This window comes from Micropterus salmoides, unplaced genomic scaffold, assembly GCF_014851395.1.
Source record: "Micropterus salmoides isolate LMB-PRFRI ecotype aquatic unplaced genomic scaffold, ASM1485139v1 Ms_hic_scaffold_16, whole genome shotgun sequence".
Lineage (NCBI taxonomy): Eukaryota > Metazoa > Chordata > Actinopteri > Centrarchiformes > Centrarchidae > Micropterus > Micropterus salmoides.
Window position 1 is genome coordinate 19,641,030 of NW_024040707.1, and position 22,088 is coordinate 19,663,117.

The 22,088-nt window shown below is 38.8% G+C and overlaps 2 protein-coding genes and 1 long non-coding RNA gene across 4 annotated transcripts in view; 2 read left to right on the forward strand and 1 right to left on the reverse strand.

Moving 5' to 3' along the window:
• The first annotated feature begins 2,917 nt into the window (after positions 1–2,917).
• On the forward strand, positions 2,918–12,293 carry lamtor5 (late endosomal/lysosomal adaptor, MAPK and MTOR activator 5). Its single transcript, XM_038722747.1, has 4 exons — positions 2,918–3,076; positions 3,171–3,232; positions 10,091–10,208; positions 11,876–12,293. The coding sequence occupies exons 1-4, from the start codon at positions 3,042–3,044 to the stop codon at positions 11,934–11,936; spliced, it is 276 nt and encodes a 91-aa protein (XP_038578675.1). The 5' UTR covers positions 2,918–3,041; the 3' UTR covers positions 11,937–12,293.
• On the reverse strand, positions 5,313–9,519 carry LOC119905584. Its single transcript, XR_005444840.1, has 3 exons — positions 9,064–9,519; positions 8,233–8,395; positions 5,313–6,259 (listed from the first exon to the last, which is right to left on the reverse strand). It is a non-coding gene; the product is annotated as an uncharacterized LOC119905584 (long non-coding RNA).
• Positions 12,294–12,722: 429 nt separating the features above from the next.
• Positions 12,723–22,088, forward strand: part of slc16a4 (solute carrier family 16 member 4) — a 38,389-nt gene continuing 29,023 nt past the window's right edge. Inside the window, exons 1-3 of one of the 2 annotated variants that reach the window (XM_038722745.1) lie at positions 12,723–13,065; positions 13,429–13,502; positions 16,174–16,308. The gene's annotated coding sequence lies outside the window, so the exon portion shown is untranslated. Of the gene's footprint in view, positions 13,066–13,428; positions 13,503–14,402; positions 14,515–16,173; positions 16,309–22,088 lie in introns of those variants that run through there. The other variant, XM_038722746.1, reaches the window with a different exon arrangement.

Sequence of the window (22,088 nt, forward strand, 5' to 3'; positions counted from 1 at the left end):
GGAGAGAGTTCTGTTCCACCATAGGTAGAGGTGTAGAGTTAGGGGATATATGGTCTATGTTTAAAAGAATGAGTGGGAAAAGGAAAGCGATTAAAATCCCAGCTTTGATAGATGGAGGAAAGACGGTGGTGTCAGACAAAGAAAAGACAGAGATGTTGGGTAGGGCTTTTGCGGCTGTGCATAGTGGTGATCACCTTATGGATATTCATAAGCAACAGAAAGACCTGGCACTCAGAGAAAATAAGGACGTGAAGCTGAAGAGGGAGGATGGTACAACAACTTTAGATGTGGATTTTACAATAACAGAACTCAATATAGCTCTGCTTGGCACGGGATATACAGCCCCAGGACAAGACCAGTTATATTATGCCATGTCCCCGACAGCTGCCAGTAGGGTCAAATAAGCCCAGTGTTAAGACTGTTCAATAAAATATGGAAGGATGGAATAATACCGAGAAGTTGGAAAAGTGCAGTTATACTACCGTTTAGCAAACCTGGTAAAGACCCAACCAATCCTGGTAATTATAGACCCATAGCTCTGACATCACACTTATGCAAATGGCTGGAGAGGATAATAGTTCGTAGGTTATCACATGTAGTGGAACAGAGAGGACTACTGAGTAATATACAAAATGGATTTCGGAAAGGGCGCTCCACAACAGATGCTCTCGTTAGAGTAAGTAATGAGGTAGAAAAGGCACTGAAAATGAAAGAGCTGATGATAATAGTGTATTTTGACATTGAGAAGGCATATGATACTATGTGGAGGGAAGGACTACTTATTAAACTAAATAGAATGGGGTTTGAAGGAAGGATTTATAACTGGATACTAGACTTTTTAACAGATAGGAAAATTAGAGTAAAGGTTGGATCAGAAATTACTACAGAGTTTAAGGTAAATAATGGCGTTTCCCAGGGGAGCGCAATTAGCCCTATATTATTCAACATTATGATTAATGATATATTTTCAGATTTAGATGGACACATCAAATCAGCGTTATATGCAGATGATGGGGCCATATGGATGAGAGGAAGAAATGAGACATATGTGTTAGAGAACATTAGGAAAGCAATAGGGAAAGTAGAGAAGTGGTCATTCAAGTGGGGATTTAAAATATCAACAAGCAAATCCTGTTATATGGTGTTCACAAACAAAAAGTAAAGTGTCATGTAGAAAAGCTTTTTCTATATCAGCAGCCAATGGAAAAAGTAAATGAATTTAAGTATTTGGGATTGTGGTTTGATAGTAAATACACATGGAAAACACACATAAAGCAATTGGAAACTAAATGTAAACAAGTTATTAATTTACTGAGAGCGGTGTGGCGGGATGCGACTGGGGTGCAGATAAACACCACTAATCCACTAATGTCACTAATTGACATATATAGAGCATGCATGAGGTCATCAATAGATTATGGTTGCATAGTACATGATGCAGCAGCAAAAACAACATTGGAAAAAATTAATAAATTACAATACAGAGCCTTACGGATATGCATTGGAGCCATTAAGACAACTCCCCTTAACACAATACTCATAGAAGCTGGAGAGACACCACTGGAGTTAAGAAGAGAGAAACTAGCGCTAGCATATTGGGTCAGATTGAAAGGAAGTGGGAAAGAAAACCCTGCAAAGGAGATAACAAAGGATTGTTGGGAATATTTCAAGTTTCGGGGGCATGGGTTTGGATGGACGGGGGAAAAGAGAGTCAGGGAATATGGAATGGAAGCATTAGATTTCAGCACACCCAATCCAGTCAGTAACAATCCACCTTGGCTCTATCCAGACGTAAAAACAGATTTTAGTATACTGGAAAAGAAAAGAGGATGGGGAATAGAGGAAGTGGGAATACGGACTAGCAGCTATCTGAGAAACAGTTTCCATAATTATCTAAAAATCTATACAGATGGATCTAAAAACAAACAGGAATGTGTGGGAATTGGAATACATATACCAGAATTCAAAATAAATATCTCAAAACGATTATCAGATAGGCTATCTGTATATACAGCAGAAATAGTGGCAGTCATTATAGCATTACAGTGGGTTGAAGAGGTCAGACCTGATAGGGTGATATTATGCACAGACTCCTTAGCAGTTATTAAAAGCATTCAGTCAATGACATCTGTCAGAGAAGACCTACTGATAGAAATGTTTCACAGCTTATTAAGATTACATCGGGGAGGGATAGATGTTCAGTTTTGCTGGGTGCCAGCTCATGAGGGAGTAAATGGAAATGAGATTGCAGACAAACTAGCAAAAGAGGCATTACAAAAGGAAATAACAGTTCAAATACTGCTAGGAAAAGGAGAAGGAAAAACAGCCATTAAGAAGAAAGGTACTGAAATATGGCAGAAATGGTGGGAGGAAGACAGGAAAGGAAGGAGTTACTATAAAATACAAAAGTCTGTCAGTAATAAAAATTATAGCGAAAGGAGCAGGCGGGAGGAAATTATGACAAGACTAAGAGTAGATCACACAGGACTGAATGGCACCTTGTTTTTATTGGGGAAAAGGAATAGTGAAAAAAGTGAAAACTGTGGGGTTAAAGAAAATGTTGAACATATCATTTTGCACTGCATATTGTTTGAGTTGGAAAGACGGATATTTCAAGATAGGGTTCAGGAAGCAGGGCGGGAATGGAATCTGATGGGGGTATTGGGAACAGAAGGAGAAGAAAAGGGTATAAGAATCACCAGGAAGGCATTATTTAAATTTCTTAAAGACACTGGGTTGGTGAACAGAATATGAGAGCACCTTATTGAGGTTGATAGCTGAGTGATATGATGTTACACACTCCAGTACAGTAGGTGGCGGTATGCACTTAAAAGTTGTTCCGCCATTAAAGAAGAAGAAGAAGAAGAAGTATTATACTGAATTCTTATTCTTCGCGCTCTTCGTGTGTTTTTATCCTCACGGGGACCCTTAGTGCACGTGATGATCAGCTGACGGAAGCCGGAAGCTTTCAGAAAGCAGACAACCATAACAAAAAGTCTTCATACACTAAACTTGAAGTTTGCAGTTATTTATTGTTGATAATGGAGTCGACCCTCGAACAGCATCTTGATGACACGTAAGTTAATACCGGTCCGTGTTTGAGTTTGTATTTTAAATGTTAGGACGTCAAAGGCAGATAACTAATCGCGATTTGTTTGTGTTGTTGGCAGCATGAAAAATCCAGCAATTGTCGGTGTGCTCTGCACGGATGAGCAAGGACACAACCTGGGCTGTAAGAGAACACCGAGTTACTTCTTCATAGTCATGTCTGAGGTTTTACAGGAAAATGTTTCTCGAAATAAATTACACCAAACTGGCCGTTAACTCTGGCCAGAGATAGGGTTAATTATCGATCAGTAAAATTACTCTAACAGACCTTTTATGTAAACAATCGTCCCAATCCCCTAAAATCAGTACAAATGCTTCCGGTAGAAAATGCGCGTTTCTACACGTGAATAACACAAACAGCTAACTAACTATGAGTCATAATTAGTCCACTAGTTAATAACTTCATGTTACTTGTTTACAGTTTCTCTCAATTTGATAATCACATTTTCAGAAACAAATGTGATTCCTGAAACATTTTCTGAAATTTCCAGTCACTTAATTTTCTACTGGGCAGCAGCACAACACCTCAATCGTCCTGCGAAAGGCCGCTGCACTCACTCAAACTGAAGCCGATTAGTCGATGAGTTGGATCTACAGCAAGGCCTTTGCAGCTATTGTTTAAGTGGTCTTCAAGCAAATAATCACTCGATCCAGCTTCTAAAATGTGAATATTTCCTGATATTCTTGGCATTATATGATAGTAAACTGAACATCTTTGGGTTTTGGACTGTTGTCGAACAAAAAACAAGGCTTTTTAAGACATTACCATGGGCTCTGGGAATTTAGGATAAGATTTTTTTCTTGCTATTTGCTGATAATCTACAGAGGAGCCGGCTAATCGAGTCAACAATGGGTAGATTATTTGATAATGTAAATAAACCTTTGTTGCAGTCCAACTCACAACAATTAACTTGAGAGAGTCTCGTCACAACCACCATGTCCCTTTTTATCATTACTTAAGCCAAGGCAGCCAGATGTTTGAATAGTGTCAGTATGACAGAAGACACTAAACTAGGGTTTCTTTATGTCATTTCTTATTGAGACTTACATGGAGCAACCCAAAGTAAAATATAATCTACAGCCAACAGATTGAACTCATGTCAGGGAAACATCAGTTTATTCATTTGCCTTTTCACTGGTTTCTCATTGTCCAGTGTTCACCTTTCTGGTATGTCCCTGGTTCACAGTGAGCACCGTATATGCACTGTATGTAACAGAAATGTCAAATTGATAATAGAAAAAGACAAAGGTATCAAAACACATCTCTATACAACACATTCTCGCAACAAGAACACCCTTTGCCATGATGCAGCCTTTTCCTACATGTCTCTGCTATGACGTTGTCAGAGACGGAGTAGAGTCCCTGTCCTCCCTCTGCCTGGATTCCACCGGGCACGGCTGCATCGTGTGTGGTACCTACATAACACTTAGTTTCAGACAGTGAGCACACCTGAAAGTAACAGTTACTATATAAAAGCAGTGTGATCAATTTTGATCACATAGGCTATTGCCTGAATATAGCTGTCATGAGAAAAAATAGATGTGTTAATAAATGATAATATAGTGATTTTCATTTGACAGTTACCCGGAAGCAACAAAGAAAAACTGTAGGTAAACTATCGTTAGCTCCCTTGAAAATCTCAAATCTTCAAAACCAAGTACGAATGCTTCAAACGGTAAATGCACGTTTAAAAAAGTTAAGTTGTGTATAACACAAACCACTTGCTACTCCCCTTGTTGTGTCAACCTTTGTCATAATCTGTACAGAGTCAATCATATTCCCAGAGTTAATAATTTTTTACTGGGAATTTCTCGTGGAGAAATCCGTGTTCAGTAACCTTGGTGGTAAAACATAAAACATTAAACACATTTAAAGCCCCTCCAGCCAGTTTTAACTGCCGTTTTTGGTGAACGTTCTTTCTCAAACAGAAGAATGGGGGTGTGGTTAATAGTCGGACGTAATCAATTACCATGACAACCAGAAACTGACCGGCTGGAGTGTTCGCTAACGATATGCTGCGTTAACGTCACTACACTGTAAAGTTTAATACACTTTACTGTCTGGCAGGAGCATCTATTATTTACCCATGATCGAAACTAATGTGCAAGTATCAGCTGTCATCAATCATACACGCACTGCACACGATAACTCCCACTACCTTTTATGGTGCACTTACTTTCCCGCTGCGGGGGTGGGGGGGGGGTCAACTGTGCTATTTTTGTCTATACAGTTACAATACAACCGTATACTTGATCTTCTGCATGTAAAGTTGACTTGTTGTGAATTTTACTAAGAGGATAAATAGTAAACTGGAGAGATTAAAACGGAGTTCTGTTTATGTAGGCTATCAGATATTTTCACCAGCTTTAGCTGTAGATATTATGTCCCTATAGTACTAAGCATGTCATACAGCTTAGGCAGGCCTAAGGCAGGCACATTATGAAGTCCTTACCTTTATTTGTTGTGTCCTGAAGAATGGGGTATTTAAGCATTTTATACAGCCTCATTAGGTTGACAATAAAATTAATCACATTTAATGTAATCTAATATTCATGAATTGCAATTAACAATAACACAAACTTTTTAAAATATGTGTTGATGCACTAAATGGGTATGGTCAAAATGAAACATATTAAACTAGAAAAGACTCAACAGCAAACCAAAGCTGTACAATTCTCAAGTTTTTATTAATAGAAAATATTTTAAATAACAATTACTGGCTCTACATGAAAATACCCACAGACCATTCTTTTGACTGAGTACAGTGACAAAACAAAATAGTTTCTTGCAATGTTGAGAACATCAAAAGTCACACCTCCAGCGTTGGCTGAGACATATTTGTTTATTAGATTTCATCTAAATCTCTCTTTTAGAGATGCTTTTTAGATATCTTACAAATAGACAAATGTGACTGAGTATGTCTTTGGCTGAGGATAATATTAATTGTAGGACTGATCTAGCTTTGCCTTCATTAATAAAGATCTTAACCTGAAAACCGTGAACCAAGACTTCTGTGCTGGTTTCACATTTATGTCCAGTGTTAAACCGTTAACCGACAAAGGCCGACTGCCTCATCCATCCATGAGGATCTTTTGGCCAATCTGCTAAGCGGGGAAGGTGCAGTGGACTCCATGAGGGCTGATGCGTATACTGGGGAAAGAAAAAACATGTTTGTAGAATATAACACACCATCACAGCAACCTCTCAGCTACCATTGTGGTAGAAATGCAGAACTACTGAGAGAAACCTGTGGAAAAGGCAGATCATGCAGTTCACAAGTTGTACATGTGTGAAAAAAGCCAGAAGTAAAGACAACACATAGAACATTTGTAAGACCAAATTCTTTATGTATTGTGAGCCAATGCTGCCACCTTGTGACTAAAAAGTGGCATTAGCTTTTGAAGAATATCCATGTATACTATCCATCCATCCATCGTCAACCGCTTATCCTGCGTACAGGGTCGCGGGGAACCATGTATACTAGTTTCTGTTAATAAGATACACCAAGCTAAAACTGTTGCAGTCTAGTAAAACAGCACTGCAATAAATTATATCTTCATGAAGCTAGTAATATTTTTTTTAATTGTAAAATGTCTTGTTCTTGTTTTTACTCTTAATCTCCAAAATAATAATAATAATAATAATCTTGAGGCCATGAAGAGCTTTAAAAGTGATCAATAGAATTTTAAAGTCAACTCTAAAACATACTGGGAGCCAGTGTAATGAAGCTAAAATAGGAGTAATGTGGTCATATTTCTTTGTTCTGGTTAAAAGCCTGGCAGCTGAGTTCTGGACAGTATGGAGTCAATCAATAGATTTTTGGCTTAAACAGGTGAAAAGGCTGTTGCAATAATCCAGGCGTGATGAGATGAAGGCTTGTAAAATGGTCTCGGTGTCCTTTAAAAGTTAACATGGATCGAATTTTTGCTATATTTCTAAGTTGATAAAAACATGATTGAACAAGCTTTGTGGTGTGCTGCTCGAAATTTAAATTACTATCAAACCAAACACCAAGGTTCTTTGCCACAGGCTTAATGTGATTTACTAGGGAACCAGCAGATGGCAGTATTTGTTGCCATCTGCTGGGACCCGATGACCAGGATTTCTGTTTTGTCTGAGTTCAGCTGGAGGAAATTATTTGACATCCATTTTTTTTACTTCACAAAGGCAGTTGTTAAGTGAACTCAGCATTCCAGGGTCTGTGGATCTGACGGGCAAGTATATTTGTGTGTCATCAGCATAAATATGAAAAGAAATGCCATGTTTATGGATAATATGTCCAAGGGGAAGCAGATACAAGGAAAGGGGAAGCAGATACAAGGAAAACAAAATGGGTCCTAAGACCGACCCCTGAAGCACACCATATTTAACTGGACAGAACGAAGAGACATAGTTGTTTACAGACACGCAAAACTTCCTATTTGACAGGTAGGATGAAAACCATTCTAGGGCAGTACCAGAGATCCCCACCCAGTGCCTCAGTCTGTCTAACATGATGTTGTGATCAATGGTGTCAAAAGCAGCGCTAAGGTCCAGGAGTACCAGGACTGAGCACATACCTTCATCAGCAGACATTAAAAGGTCATTGGTGACTTTAAGCAGGCAGTCTCAGTGCTGTGGTACTTCCTGAAACCAGATTGAAACTTTTCAAATATTTTGTTATTTTCCAGTACAGTGAGCAGCTGTTTGGACACAATTCTTTCTAGAATCTTTGCAATAAAAGGCAGTTTTGAAATTGGTCTAAAATTATGTGGGAGGGAGGGATCTAAACCAGGTTTCTTTAAAAGTGGGTTCACGCAAGCCGTTTTAAAATGGGGGTTTACCAGCTGATCCACAGTCTTAAACAGAAACCTGGGATTGTGTTTGTGTAGTAATGAGTTCAGAAAAATAAATAAAATGGCTGTTTCAAAACAGAATCTTTACTCTACAGAATTAGCTTTGATTTACTTCAGTACAAATGTTGATGTGATGCATTTCCATTTATAAAAATATTCTACTTCTTTGCACAATGTGGGAAATTTACCTCCACAATATGTTTTTTTTGGAGGCACTGAAATCAAATTAAACCAGGCACCAACCAGCACCACTGAAGACTGGACCGCTAATCATGTTTAACCACAAACCGTATAAGGTATGTTGTAGCTGGTTCCAGCGTGCTGTGTTCATGGATGTTCTGAACGTGCTTCACCATCACATCTCAGTTAGAGTGGAAGAAGCTGCAGTCGAGTACAGATCATTTTTAATGTTTAATAATGGCTGGTCTCCACAGATTCAGGTCCTTCCTTTCTGTAAAGAAGAAAATGTAATTATAACAAAAGCCAAACTAAACGTAACAACCATCAGCTCTGCCATAAGTTCAACCTTTACGAAGCTTATAATGTTCTGTCTCTGCTGATGTTTAGTCTGAGATGGGTTAAATAAAATGTATGTATAATGTGTCTTCTAATGTTTCAGTGCACTGAGCTTCAGGACCTCCATATTTAATGAGCTGCTAGTTGACAAAAACAAGCAGAGAAGCCACACACTTGTGATGCCAATGCTCATTATTAAAAAATTACCAAAAGTTTTGATACAGATAAGTTTTCATCATCAGAGTAGCTATTAGCTATGATTGTGCAGCTGCTCTTGTCATTTCTTTGCCTCTTGCATGGCCAAAGCCATGAGTGCTCCCTTTATAAAACTAATACATTTACATATCTACAAAACTCAGTGCACATTTAGAAATATCACATTATACAGCGAAAACACACATGAACACAGGAAGAACATGCAAACTCCACACACAGAAGCCCATGGCTGGATTCAAACCTGCCTCACGAATTGAAATGAATTAATTATTAGGATGTAATACTCACTCAAACACACAGACAACACGTCATGTTAATAAACGTTTTTACTTCGTCAACTAACGTTAGTTCACTAGTGTGAATAAATCATTTGAGAGCACAACTCACCGTTTCAGCAACGCTGATAGTGATAGCATCGCTCCTCAGCTCCAGACTTCTGATACCATTTCCTCTGCCGATGCATCGGTGAAACGGCCGACAGTAAAATGCGTAACGTTATTGCTGACTGTATAAAAAGGTTGCAGGTGAAAGTGCGACTCGTTTTCTGTCATCTGTCCTCCAACCCAAGATGTCCACCACTCATTACAACACCGCACGCACACATGCCATAATGAAAATGAACAGCACACTAAACCAAGAGGAGGAAACTCAAAAATAAAATGAAGACCCTCGGTTAGCTAACTTTCTGCAATAACTATGCTAGTTAACTTAGCTAACGTTAACTAAATTAGAAAGACAAACAGACCATCAGACACAGACAGACATAATTACTGTAAGTTCTAGGAAAATTACATGATAAATTGGTTAGCTAGCTCACAACGATGTTTATCGACAGTTTTTTAATGAGGCATGACAATGCGCCTGCGCAAGCTTGGAGAATGACGTATGACCCCGTTTTTACAACTTTGCAACTTTGAGCACAAAATTAAGCTTTTTGGCAAACTATGTGGGTAATCAACATTGTAAGGAAGGAAAAATATGATAATATCATAGAAATGTCAAAATACACTGGAGGGGGGATTTAAACAAGAAAAACTCAAAACACATTAAAACTGTAAATGTACCCAATATGCAGCGAAGAAAAAGTTTTAACAGCAGCAAGTATTTTTATTTATTTTTTGTTGTGGTGACTTCCTGTCGGAGTTTTGTTGTCCTTCAAGTGGGGGCAGTTAGGCTCACAGGTCAACAGTGAAAATGCAATCCAATTGTCTCCTTGATTAAAAAGATTCAACTTGATAAAACCAAAAACATGCTGCTTTCATCTTTGGAGAGACATGCCTAGAAGTTTCAAATGAGATAGTTGGATGGATAAATGTCTAACTTCAGTTACCTCAGGAGAAATTTGAATTAGTGCTTGTTTGGACGTTTTTTCAGCTCTGTACAGTAACACTCTTTTGTATCTCACAATCCCCAGGCCGTGGCTCCCTGTCTGATGAACATGGCGGTGTTGTGTCAGTTTTGTCCAAACAAGCTGCAGCTCTCACCAAAGACCCAACAGACTCTGCGACTGTGTGCCTGGAATCTGAGTCAGGGTGAGCACTGACACAACATTTTTGTCCTTTTTTTTTGATTGATTGACTTGCAATTTGCTCCCTTTTCTTCACCTCAGTGAATTTAAGAGGTCTGTCTGCAGTGGTTTTGATTAATACTCACGGGGATCAGTAAATCTAGGAAAACCTGTTGAAAGGGATCCAAAGTCAAAGATTGAGTGTCCATTATTTGTACCTCGCACTGTGCTCAAAGGCCCAATCCCGATGTCCCCCCTAAGCCCTGAACCCTCACAGACTTTACTGACGTCACTTGGAAAGTGATTGGGTGCAGGAGGCTGCAAGGCCTCAAAATGCTGTAAACAGGAACGGGACAGCACTTTGTCACATTACCACGTTACCTTGACGACGCTGAAACACGATGTATACTTTTTATTTTATGTTTTTGACTGATTTTTAAGTCTTGCAGGCTCTTGTCCTACAGAGTGGAGGAGAGGTAAATGTCTATCTACATGTCAATCATTAAGCAAATAATAAAATAAATAGTTAAATAAACTAAGTGTGTAATAAGGTGATTGCATTCCTCTAACTTAATGTTTTCTATGTACCATCTTAAATCGATGGTAAAAAAAATTCTAATAGTTGTACCATCACCGTTGGTTTCCATGCCTGTTTGTTTACTGTTCTTCTTCATTTATAAGGCAGTTTTGCCGTGATTTCTCTCGCTTCTGGGTGTCCCTTGGTAACCCTGGTAACCCCTCTGTTTCACGGCATACAGCTATGAACTGTGGGCAATTCTCTCAGGCTTACCCTTTTCAGACTTACGAAAAGGGTTTAAATAGAGCTCAAAACGCTCGCACACTTGACAATTTGACAGTGGGACAGCCCTAACCCTGTGAGTGTGGATATTGGGATTGGGCCATAGTCTTGACAAAGGTGTTTTTCATTTGCGTGGCTGTGCTGCCACCTTCTGGACTTTGTGAAACATCCCTTGGTGTATGGGTTTCAGTGAATTCAACTCCCACATATATACTGTATATTGTGATGAAATCCTTTTGAATGTTGGACCTTTAAGTCATTGGATACATATTGTAGATGAGCCCGCTGCTTTCTTGTGACTTGTGGGATGCTTTCTGAGTATGGTAGGATTACAGTATATGTCATCAAAGTGTAAATCAATGACTTGATGACCGTGACAGATATTACATGGCAAAACAAAATGTGACTGGCTATCAATCCTCAGCTGATGAGGTGATTATTCTGTTCTGATTATTATTCATTAGAAATGGCTTAAAGGCAGACATTCAGTATCTTTAGATATTTCTACTTAATAAATATTTATGCAAATAATGATGATACTAAAAATAATAGTCTAAAGCCTGTAGTATGGATAAGTCCTACAATTATTAGTCAAACTGCACATACAAAATATCGCAAGTGAGCAACAGACAGGTTGATATGATTGATCTGCTAAAGGTCAGTATTGACTGATCAATATTACACTCTTTAACCAAATTCCTTAAATGTACATTATTGTTATTGGTCATGTTATGACTAAAACTGTTATTTTTAGTGTCACCATTACCATCATGGGCACCAGCGACAGTTCTATGCAGAGATGTCACCAAAACTGCCCTTTTCTCAGATGTTGATGGTTGTTTATCAGATGATTGTTTGCCTTATTGCATTGTTTATGTTTGCTTGTTTTGTAGGAACATTCTGGTGAGGAGTCATGGGACCATCACAGTGGCAGTTCACAAGATAGCATCTTGAAGACCACACGACTCACTGGGGAGTTTTATTGTGAAGAAATGTACATGCGAACACACACGATTATAATCACTCAATTTGAATGAACTTATGTTTGCAAACAAAATCTGGAATTTCTATTTATGTTGTGTTTCATCCCACATTTAAACATGCTTGCTAACTTTCTAATACCTAAAGTGTGGTGATTATTATTATTTATACACATACCAATCTGTAAGTAATGCTATTTTATTGCCATGTAATGATTAGGCCCTGAATCATGTTATGTCCAGCCACATTAATTCTTTTGTGTGTCTTTTGTTCACATCTATATCCTTCAATCCAATCCAACAGAATACTCTAAATAAAATTTAACTTGACTTTGTGGTGCCCTCTTCTGTGTTAAGTAACCATTATTTTCTCCTTTGCTCAGTGTTTCATGGAGATTCTTTGGCAGCTGAATGACGTTCATTCCAGAAAAAAGAAAACAGGTTCCAGAGTATGCAATCATTAATTCAAACTGCTATAGGGGTCACACTGATGTCACATTTGGTGATAAGATCTCATGCATTTGTAGAGGCCATAGGCGCATGTAGAATAAGTAACCATGGGGTGGCAGGTGTATGCAGGTTTTGATGCACCGGGGAGATTTAACTCCTCTCTGGATGAGTGTCCTACTGCTCACAGCACATCGTTCCGATCTGCGGTGTAGAGACAGTGCAGTGCGTCTTGGTGGCGCACTGCCTTTGACCAGAACCTGAGTAAAGTCTGCTGTGGCTCTGGTGTTTTAACCGCAGAGCATTTTCCCTCCCTCACTCCCTCTGAGCTCGCAGATGAGGTTCACCGCTACGCCTCAGTCACGTGGCTCTCCTCATGGAAGGGTTTGCTTTCTGCGGCTCGTCAGCAGAGCCAGCGGGGTTGAGGCTGAGATGTGAGATGCAACTCAGAGGGACTCGCTTATAGAGGCAAAGTTATGGCACGGTCATCCTCTGAGAAAAAGGCCCCGCAGCAATTTTTCTCTGCCAAAAAGTCCCTCGCTGGTGACGCGCAAGCCTCCCTGGGACGCACAACTGCGGAGCGAGAAGACTCCAAATTACGCGTCAAATTAAACTAAAAATAGGGGCTGAAGCGCATCTACTGAAGGATATTTCAGGTATGGACGTTTTGCACATTTACATAAATCAACACATGGATCGATTATTAAAAATCATATTGTTATGACTAAATTAAATTGGAATTTATTTTCTTTATTGGTGAAATACTTTTGTCACAGCATACCTTTCCAACCTGAGAGATTAAGCTCAAGTCAACCTCCAAACTGTTATCCAAGTCTCTGACCGTCAAAGTTATTGTTTGGTTTTAAAACTTTTTACCCACATTGCCTCAGTGCAGGTTTGCAGGCCTCTTATTGTCAGATGGCACGCAGATGACATCATCCTGAAATTCGCCGCCGAAGTGTCAGTGTGCCTGAATTTTCGCATCTGCTTAAACGACTCTTTTCTTGCCTTCCCTGCAGTGTTAAGTTGAGTGAGAGGCACAATGCAACAGGCCTGTGACGTGAAGATAAATAATAGCTCACAGCTCCACAAGGTAAGACCTCCTTATTTTCTCCCCTCAATAATACGGTATTGTGTATGCCTCTGTGGACTAAGCCAAAAGCTTTTCAGCTAAACACCCTGCACACTACTACTACACAATCTCACAATTCCTTTGGGACTGCTTTCCTCAGTCAGAACTCCAGTTAGTGGCTCCAGGTTGTGAATTAATGTTATCTTGGTGGTTGAAATAGTCAGGCAAACAGTAAGAAATAAAGAAAATAACAGATTGAGAATGTTACTGGTTTGTTTCAGTCATTTTTTTCAAGTTGTCAGTATTGTAAAGCCATGAGTGAAATGCAAATTCGTGCAAAAGAGTATTTCTTACACATGAACAATGAAAAGTACACATTATTGATTTAAACGAATAGTACCTAGTACAGAGGCTCTGGGACAGCCTGCCCGCAGAAATCAGGTCGGCTGAGTTGGTGAACTCCTTTACATCCATTCTTAAAACATTTATCGGTGAGCCTTTCCTGATTTTTACTTGAATTTTGTTTCAACTGTCTTTAAATTTCTTAAAATGTTTTTCTTGTTTTTTGACGTTGTTTTCTTTTAAAACCTGACTGGTTTTAGGAGTTGTGTGTTTTATTATGCTGCCTTTGTAAAGCACTTTGTAACATGGATTTTGAAAATGCTCTATAAATAAACACTATTGATATATTAAAATATCACATATAAGCATTATGCATACAGTAGTACTCATTACTCAGAAGCACATTATGCATATGTGGGTGGTAATTAAATCAAGAGGGTGTGGCCCCCCCTTTGGCGACACCCCTGCTAAGCTAATGAAGTGAAGGTCATAGGGGAGGGAAAGCAGGTTATTGGCAGGGTTGGAACATTCCCACAATCCTGATATTTTACTTTGTAAGTAAATAAGTATCTTTTTGGTGAGCCTTTTAACTTTTCACAGCTATGCTGTTAGTATTAAAGCATGCACCTGTTCTCCTATTCTGGTCACATGGAGAGCCCGAACAGGACCATTAATCTCCAATCACAACTGTGTGAGTAAATGTTTACAGGCTACATTTGAAGGCAATAATACTGCAGATGTATCATTTTACCCAGTATTGCTTTGCGGTAATGGTGTATACTGTATATAATACTTCTACAGTGACGTCAACAGACGTGAGGTAGTGTGTATTCTCAAACTACCCCTTTTTTCAGACTTTTTCACAATGCAGAACTGAATGTTTTTCACAGTGTTAGAGTGAAATTTGTAACTATTTTGGAAGTGGGGTCTTAGTTTGACCCACCTTTTGTACAATTCTTATGCTCAACTACGAAAGCTAATTTTCTTGGATTGTAAGCCTCTGCGGACAGCCCATTTAAAAAACAAAACTGTCAAATTAAAAATCTCTACTACTACTACTAATCTACTACTTTCTTTTCACCTGAAGACATGTCTGTGCATATTTTTCTGGTAGCTCTTGTCTTAAAACTGAAAGAAAAATTCACTGAGCTATCCGCCAATGTCTGTATCCATGCAGCGGCGTCAGTGAGTGCTTTTGTCAAAACACATGGACAGAATACGTGTTTGTTTGCAAAGCTAATCTTTCCTGCTGTACAACACACTAACATAGAATGTAGGACAGGAAGGTGTTGAAAGCTTTCAGGTAGGTTTGCTCTTCAGTGAGGATGTGACAAGAGCTCAGAAGTCAGAAACAGGAAAATCACAAATTGATATGTGCTTTTAATTTTTGTTTCCATGTTACTGAAAAGACATGAACACAGCTGGGAATGAGGGGGCATTTTATTCTTATCTGAAAACAAGATAAGTATTTAAGGTTCTTGCTTATCTTCAGGGTAATCTTTTGAACCGTTGCCTAATAATAATGACGTTTGAGCAATGACCCTGATTAAAATCAAGCAAAGAGCCTGATTACTATTGCATCTCTGCCACCAATGCTGACAGACAAATTTTGCCATGCAATTTGGTACAGACATTTAAATCTCCCTCAGGATGAATTGTAATAGCTTTGATGAACCTTTTGAGATCAAAATCTCAGTTTGTCCTATACTTTGTGTTTAGTGCTGATTAGTAAATGTTAGCATGATAACGCATTAAACTAATAATGTTAACATGATAAACATTATAGACAACCTGCTAAACAAGAACATGTTAGTATTGTCATTGCGAGTGTGTTAGCATGCTGGCATTAGCGTTTAGCTTATGTCACTACTGTGTCCAAAAAGCTTGTCTTCCTGCGCACCAACAGCTGCACCTCCAGTCTGTCAAGCTCCTGAAATTTGCGGATGATACACCCATAAATCAACCTATAGCAGGAGATTGAGATTAGACCTGCTCGGTTAAAAGTGCACTTAGGTAACTTCTGTTACAAATTAGCAGAATAAATTCAATTCAATTCTAAAAACAGATTTTTTTTTGTACATCCTTTTTATAATATTTTGATAAGAATTTTAAAATAATTGTCTACTTGCGATTTATTATGCGATTATGCACCGAAGTACCAAAGCAAGTTCCTTGTATTTGAAAACTTACTTGTCAATAAACCTGATTCTGATTCTGGAGAGTGCTACCTATGTCTCTGCTTTCAGGTGACAGAGATATCATCGTGCACCTACCCTGACTTTTATCTTTTTGTTCTAATGATCTTTTGTTATTTGTTACTTCACTGAGCATTGTCTACTTCTTGTTGCAGGTCTAACACTAATCTTGAGGCAGCCGTAGTCAAGTGCCCCTTGACCAACCTGAGAATGACACTCAGAGAATAGGACTCCTGAGTTTATTCGTCACTTCCAGAACCTTCAGGCATACAACCGAAACACTGTTAGAGGTAACTCAACATTCTGGTTTAGTCAGAATATCTCTTACAACATGCTGATGATGCTGTCACTGTTCGAGTTAACGACCCACCTGAATTCTTGTCCCAATTCTTGTTACCTGTGTAACTGTGTACATTACTCACTCAATTCTGTGGCATTTTGCATTTGTGAAATTTTGCAACTTTAAGGAACAGTTTAAAGATAATTATGTATGAGATGCTCATATCTAGCCTCTACAAGTGGTAGCTTTTTCTGATACTTATTATACCAATAAACAAGCCTGACGCAGCACATAAGTCACTGGCAAAACGGTAGAGGCACGTCAAATCATTTTTGAAGCACTGGGGAGGGATTGGTGTTTTTTATTTTGGCAATAGGGAAGGGACATAAAACTTTTAAATGGTTATGTTTGTATTTATTTAAAATACGTTTTTTTCTTTTCAAAACTACCACACCTAACTAAACCTCATTGGACCTCATGCCCACCTTCACTGCTTCAGAGCGGCTCAATGATCCCCTCTGTGTCACAGAAGATGTTATTTGTGATCTGTATAAGGGAAGTTATCTGGATAATAGGCAATCCGATTTTGTTTATAGATGTTTACACCTGTTATTTTCAATGTGTTCTTGTTATTCTCTTTTGAGATTGAATATCTGTCCTCCAGAGCAAAACCTGCAAGTGAACTATTTAAGGGGCAGCAAATCTGCCACAGACTGCCTTAAAAAATCACAGTTTTGTGAGCTGCTGAATTAGGAGAAACTCTGTGAAACACTGGCAAATGTAATGAAGTTATTTCCTTCTTAGTATAAAAAATATTGTGCTGTTTGTCCCGATGTGTTTAAGTACCAGTGTGTAAGCTACTCTGTGACAGGAAAAATTACATGCCTTGTTAGCAGCAGATCAACTGTACAGTTGAGTGCAATGCACATAATCACACAGTTATTTCTTACTGTTTAAAAAGTCATCAGTTAAATTTTTTTTAACTGCCATCCAAATTGATATTATTCTGGCCACTGCTGCCACTGGAAAATGGTCATTAATATGCACATGTCGCTAATGTTGGCTGTGATGTGTGTGTGTGTGTGTGTGTGTGTGTGTGTGTGTGTGTGTGTGTGTGTGAGATGTGTAGGCTCTTTTGTTGGCTTTGTGTGATAGGAGGGATGGCTGTCATGCACCCTTATTCTGCTGAAGTGTACATACAGCTTGTGTGATATAAATTTTGCCTAAGAAATTAGCTGGGTTTTCTATTGGTGGTAACTCTTGCTACTTCCTTGTTGTTTGCTCGTTGCATTGGTTGGGCTAAGTTAGCATCTTATTTATCTTATCGCAGTACTACATGAGAGGACACAGAAGTTGGGGCCGGTAGTTATTTAAGGGAAGAGGGGTCAGAGGGCCATGGTTTAAGAGTCACTGTTTGCTATAAAACGTAATGGTTGGAAAAGGTCAGCCTTTGATTTTTACTTTCTCAGTACTAGTTACCTTAGGTGTGAATATAATTAAGAATTGTTATTTATGGGAGAGAGAGACTGCAGAGAGACTCAAAAAAAATGATTGTAGTCAATAACAAACTGATTACTAAATAGTCCCTAAAAGTGATCTTGCTCAATCCTGGTCTGAATCTTCCTCAGCAGGTATGCAGGGTGTTTTATTTACTGGAAAGTTTATAGTAATGTGATTGTAATTTAACTGAAGCACAGTTCCATCTCTGAAATTCTAGAAACTATTAATTAGGTGTGCAGTGGCAAAACGCTCGTCCCACTGCAATTTCAAGCAGTGATTGTGCTTTCCAACAAATGCAACTGGCAGTTTTTGCAGTTTTCTTTATGTAATTAACAGTAGTTTCCTTTATAGTGAGCAGTAAATTGAGGACACTTATGAATGATCCCCTTTCGTATCATCACTAACATGTGTAATGTCACAAAACAGTAACTACTGCATTTATAAACTGCACATTGCATTATAGGATTATTAACAGTAAGTTGTAAACATGCTATGGATACCCCAAATGGTGGCACTATATAATAAATTTGGATTGATGTCTGATAGTCTGGGACTTGTTTTCTCTCTTTTATTGGTTCTTTATTGACAAATTATATATGAATCATCTAGGCCTCCTTCCATTAAAAGACAATCTAAATACTTGTTGAGGTATGACAATTGAGGTGAAAACAAAAGTTTGAATTTGATTGGCTGTAAGTGAAACCTGAAATTCTTTGTTTAATACATGATCGCATTTTTGCATCACTAGTCATTTCATGAAATGAATATTGCATTTCTCATTACAAGGTCGGGATTCTCACAAGCTTGTTTTCTGTCAAAATGATCTATTCCCCAAGTTATTGGATGGGTTATAGTGACTATATACACATATAACACACACATATGTGATATGAATACATCGAACAATTAAACACATCCTGAGCAACCACCCACCTCAGATAGTGGAGGTGAAATCTGGTTGTGGTGTTGTTGTATCTTTTTTTTAAATTATACCTCTATAATTCGTACGTAGGTCAAATGCAGACAATTTTGGAGAACATCATTCACCAAGTTTCCTTAGTAAAATCCAATATTAAACTAGAAGCACAATGTAAAACTTGGAGACAGAATCTCCCGGTGGAAGTGTGCTGTAACATGGTGTTAATGCCACACTTCAAAATGCTGATCTCCATCGTTCAAACCCGCAGACCCCCGGCACATTCACAAACATTCACTTAAGCATACTCTGAGGACAACTTGTGAACAGCACATGGGGGGAAATACTTTCCTCACAGTACACTGGCCCAATTCATTCCCCTTTTAATCCGCTCTGTGCTCTCTGCCTAATTTGGTCTCGGCTTCTTATACATGTCTAAGTCAGACTGAGTTAGTGATGCAGGTTACAAAAGAGTGGTCATAAACACAGTTTTACTACCCCATCTTCCTCTTATTTCTTCAGGGTCACTTTGCTTTCCAGCATCTGAAGCCAGGTTATATGTAATGCTCTCCTTGTGTCTACAATGCGGGTAAGAAGGGCAGGTTTTAATAAGACATTCAACCAAGATTTCATTTTGTTGGACCTTTTCAATTATTACTCTGATCTGATCTGATTATCTCCCTGAGACCTTGGTTACAGATGTGTCACGTCTTGATTTTTTTCCTGTTTTATTAAGATCAACATGTATTGTATGAAACATATTTAATTTCTTTATGGGGTTATGGTGTGGGGTGGTGATGGTGCAGTGGATAAGACACATGCCTTTGGTGTGAGACACACACATACATTAGTGGATGTGTCCCTGAGCAAGACATTTAGCAACCCCTAGTTGTTCCACAGGCGTGTGACCTCACTTTGGATAAAAGCGCCAGCTTAATGAATAAATGTAAATGGGATTTTAACACTGTCATCACACAGCCAGAAGGTCGTGGGTTCCAAATGTGTTGTCCGGATGGTGCTGGTTGGGGCCTTTTTAAATGTTCTCCCTTTGTATCTGTGTGTTTTGTCTCCCGCAGTGATATGAAAACTGTGAATTGTCCATGGGTGTGAATAGTTATCTGTCTGTATGCGTTTAAGCAAAGTCAAGTTACAGTTTGACCTTGCAAATATTCACTCCATCTCCTGTTTCCTTTCCATTGAAGCCTGTACAACAGACAAATTCAAGGATTCCCTGCTTTGCTGCGATCTCCTGGCAGGTTTGAGTTCACTATTCAGTTCTGCCCTGCTGCACAGGCAAAACAACACTATACCACAGCAGCATGATAGAACATGGCAGTGGGAGTGGTTACCTGCAATAACCTGCTTAGTGTGTAACATGCAAATGCTGCGTATGAGAATTTAGTCACGTGACAGGTATGTATAAAAGTAAAACTATTAAATGAAGAAGCTCCACAGATTTAACAGTATGGCATTCTTAAACATTGAAGTGTACAGCTACTCACAAAACAACCATCACGCTGGTGAAATAACAGTGACATGATGTTAAAGTGCAGATGATCTGCCTTTTCGCAAGTTGAATTTATGCTTTGTGAGGATATGCATGCAATAATAATACCTTTAAGATGATACATAAATGCTGTTAAATAGAATGAAAAGTATCTGTATGGCTTGATAACACTTTTTGCGGAAAAAATACAATATATATTTTTGTGGATTGGGTGAGGTGACTTTTTAAAGGCGTGTGCTAGCTTCATCAACCAAAGCTTGCATAGACACTAAACTTGTAAATATAAATAGATTGATAAAGTGTGCTGCTCAATCAATTCTTGCTAACTGAAAGTGCACTTAGTGGCATTGTGCCAGAGAACTGTGGAAACCAGATTGCCTGTGACAGTGAACAGGCACCACAGCAGGAGTTTTACATTTCTGTGGTTTTACCTAAAAAACGGAAAGCAGAACAGACAGGACACATCTTCTTATCAAGCCACACCATATGCACATCAGCAATGGTCATCACTAATCACCTGCAGTGCATATTCTTCTGTGACCTTGTGATTCACTGCAGTTGCTTGACTTTAAATCTGCAGCAATGATTGATCCATAGGACATACAGTAAATAGCTATGTTTGCTTATTGCCACTGCCAGTGCTGTTTAAGGCATCACTCAATCATCAGAAATGATTCAAGGATTATTAAAAAAAATTTCCGTTGCTTAAACACTATACGCAGGCTTTTGAACTAAAATTTCAGAACCATAACTCAATTTTTCAAAAAGCACACCCGTTTCCCTAAACTTTCACTCAATCAGCACAGGGTGAGCTCAATTAGCTCACAGCTACCCAGGTGGAAACACAAGGAGTCATAAGTGATAAAACACCAATCAAAACCTTCAATAGATAAAAGGGCTGGAGTCAGTTCATTCAGTTTTGGAACAATGGATCTCGAGAAATCTGAAGAAAGAGGTGTAGGACATGAGAGAGGAAGAAGAGGAAGAGGAGGACGAGGACGAAGAGCATTTCGGAGAGGAAGAAGAGGTGAAGGAAGAGGAACAGTTTGAGTTAGAGGAGGAGATGGGATAGGAGGAAGATGAGGCAGAGCAGGACTAGGGCAGTTAGAGAAGGAGGAAGTGAAGAAGGAGGTGCAGAACAAGAATCTCTGGCCTGTCCCAGACCAAAGACGGGGCAGAATAATTTGTTGTTTGGTGTGTTGTACTGTACAGTGCACTAAGTAATGACAAATGTGTGCAAATGAGCAAATGTATATTTGTTATTTCTTTTGTGTTCATCATGTGAAAATGTTTTTGAGGGGGAGAATCACAAGCAACATTACTAATAACCAGTTTTTGTAGTACTGTTTTGAATTTATCTCACCAGTGTGTAAGACTGTGTGGTAGTGTGTGTGTGTGTTATTGAGTGCTTGTGTGTCATGTCTGAGGCCAAAGTTTGGTTTTTTAATAAGACTGAATGGTTTTGAGTGGATAACTTCATTTTGACCTAAAAATATGATGTTTGGGGAATTGGGTGAGAAGTTGTGTTTTTTTATTTAAAGTTTCAAGAAAAAGAGGCATCATTTCAAGAAATGTGTTTAAGCAATCGAGAAAAACTGTAAATATCTGCTGATATAAGTCAAAGTCTCAGGAGGAGAATCCTTTCAAAGCATGTTACAAGAAAGGATCAAAGTAATTCAAGGTCACGGGTGCCATGTCAAACCTGCAGTATAGCTGGCTCACAACACAGGCATGAACAGGACGCTTGTGAATCCTCTCAAAACAGGAACACAGGTTCATTTCACAAAGCTGCAGACTTGTAGCTTAAGCCCTCGCGACTTAACTTCATAAGTTTGCATTATGATCAATGCACACCGTAATCCTTTAT

Excerpts from the sequence above, each read along its gene's own strand:
- lamtor5 (XM_038722747.1), top strand. The coding sequence starts at position 3,042 with ATGGAGTCGACCCTCGAACAGCATCTTGATGACAC. Across the intron at positions 3,077-3,170 it reads GAACAGCATCTTGATGACAC|CATGAAAAATCCAGCAATTG; the intron begins GTAAGTTAATAC and ends TGTTGTTGGCAG. Across the intron at positions 10,209-11,875 it reads TGCCTGGAATCTGAGTCAGG|GAACATTCTGGTGAGGAGTC; the intron begins GTGAGCACTGAC and ends CTTGTTTTGTAG.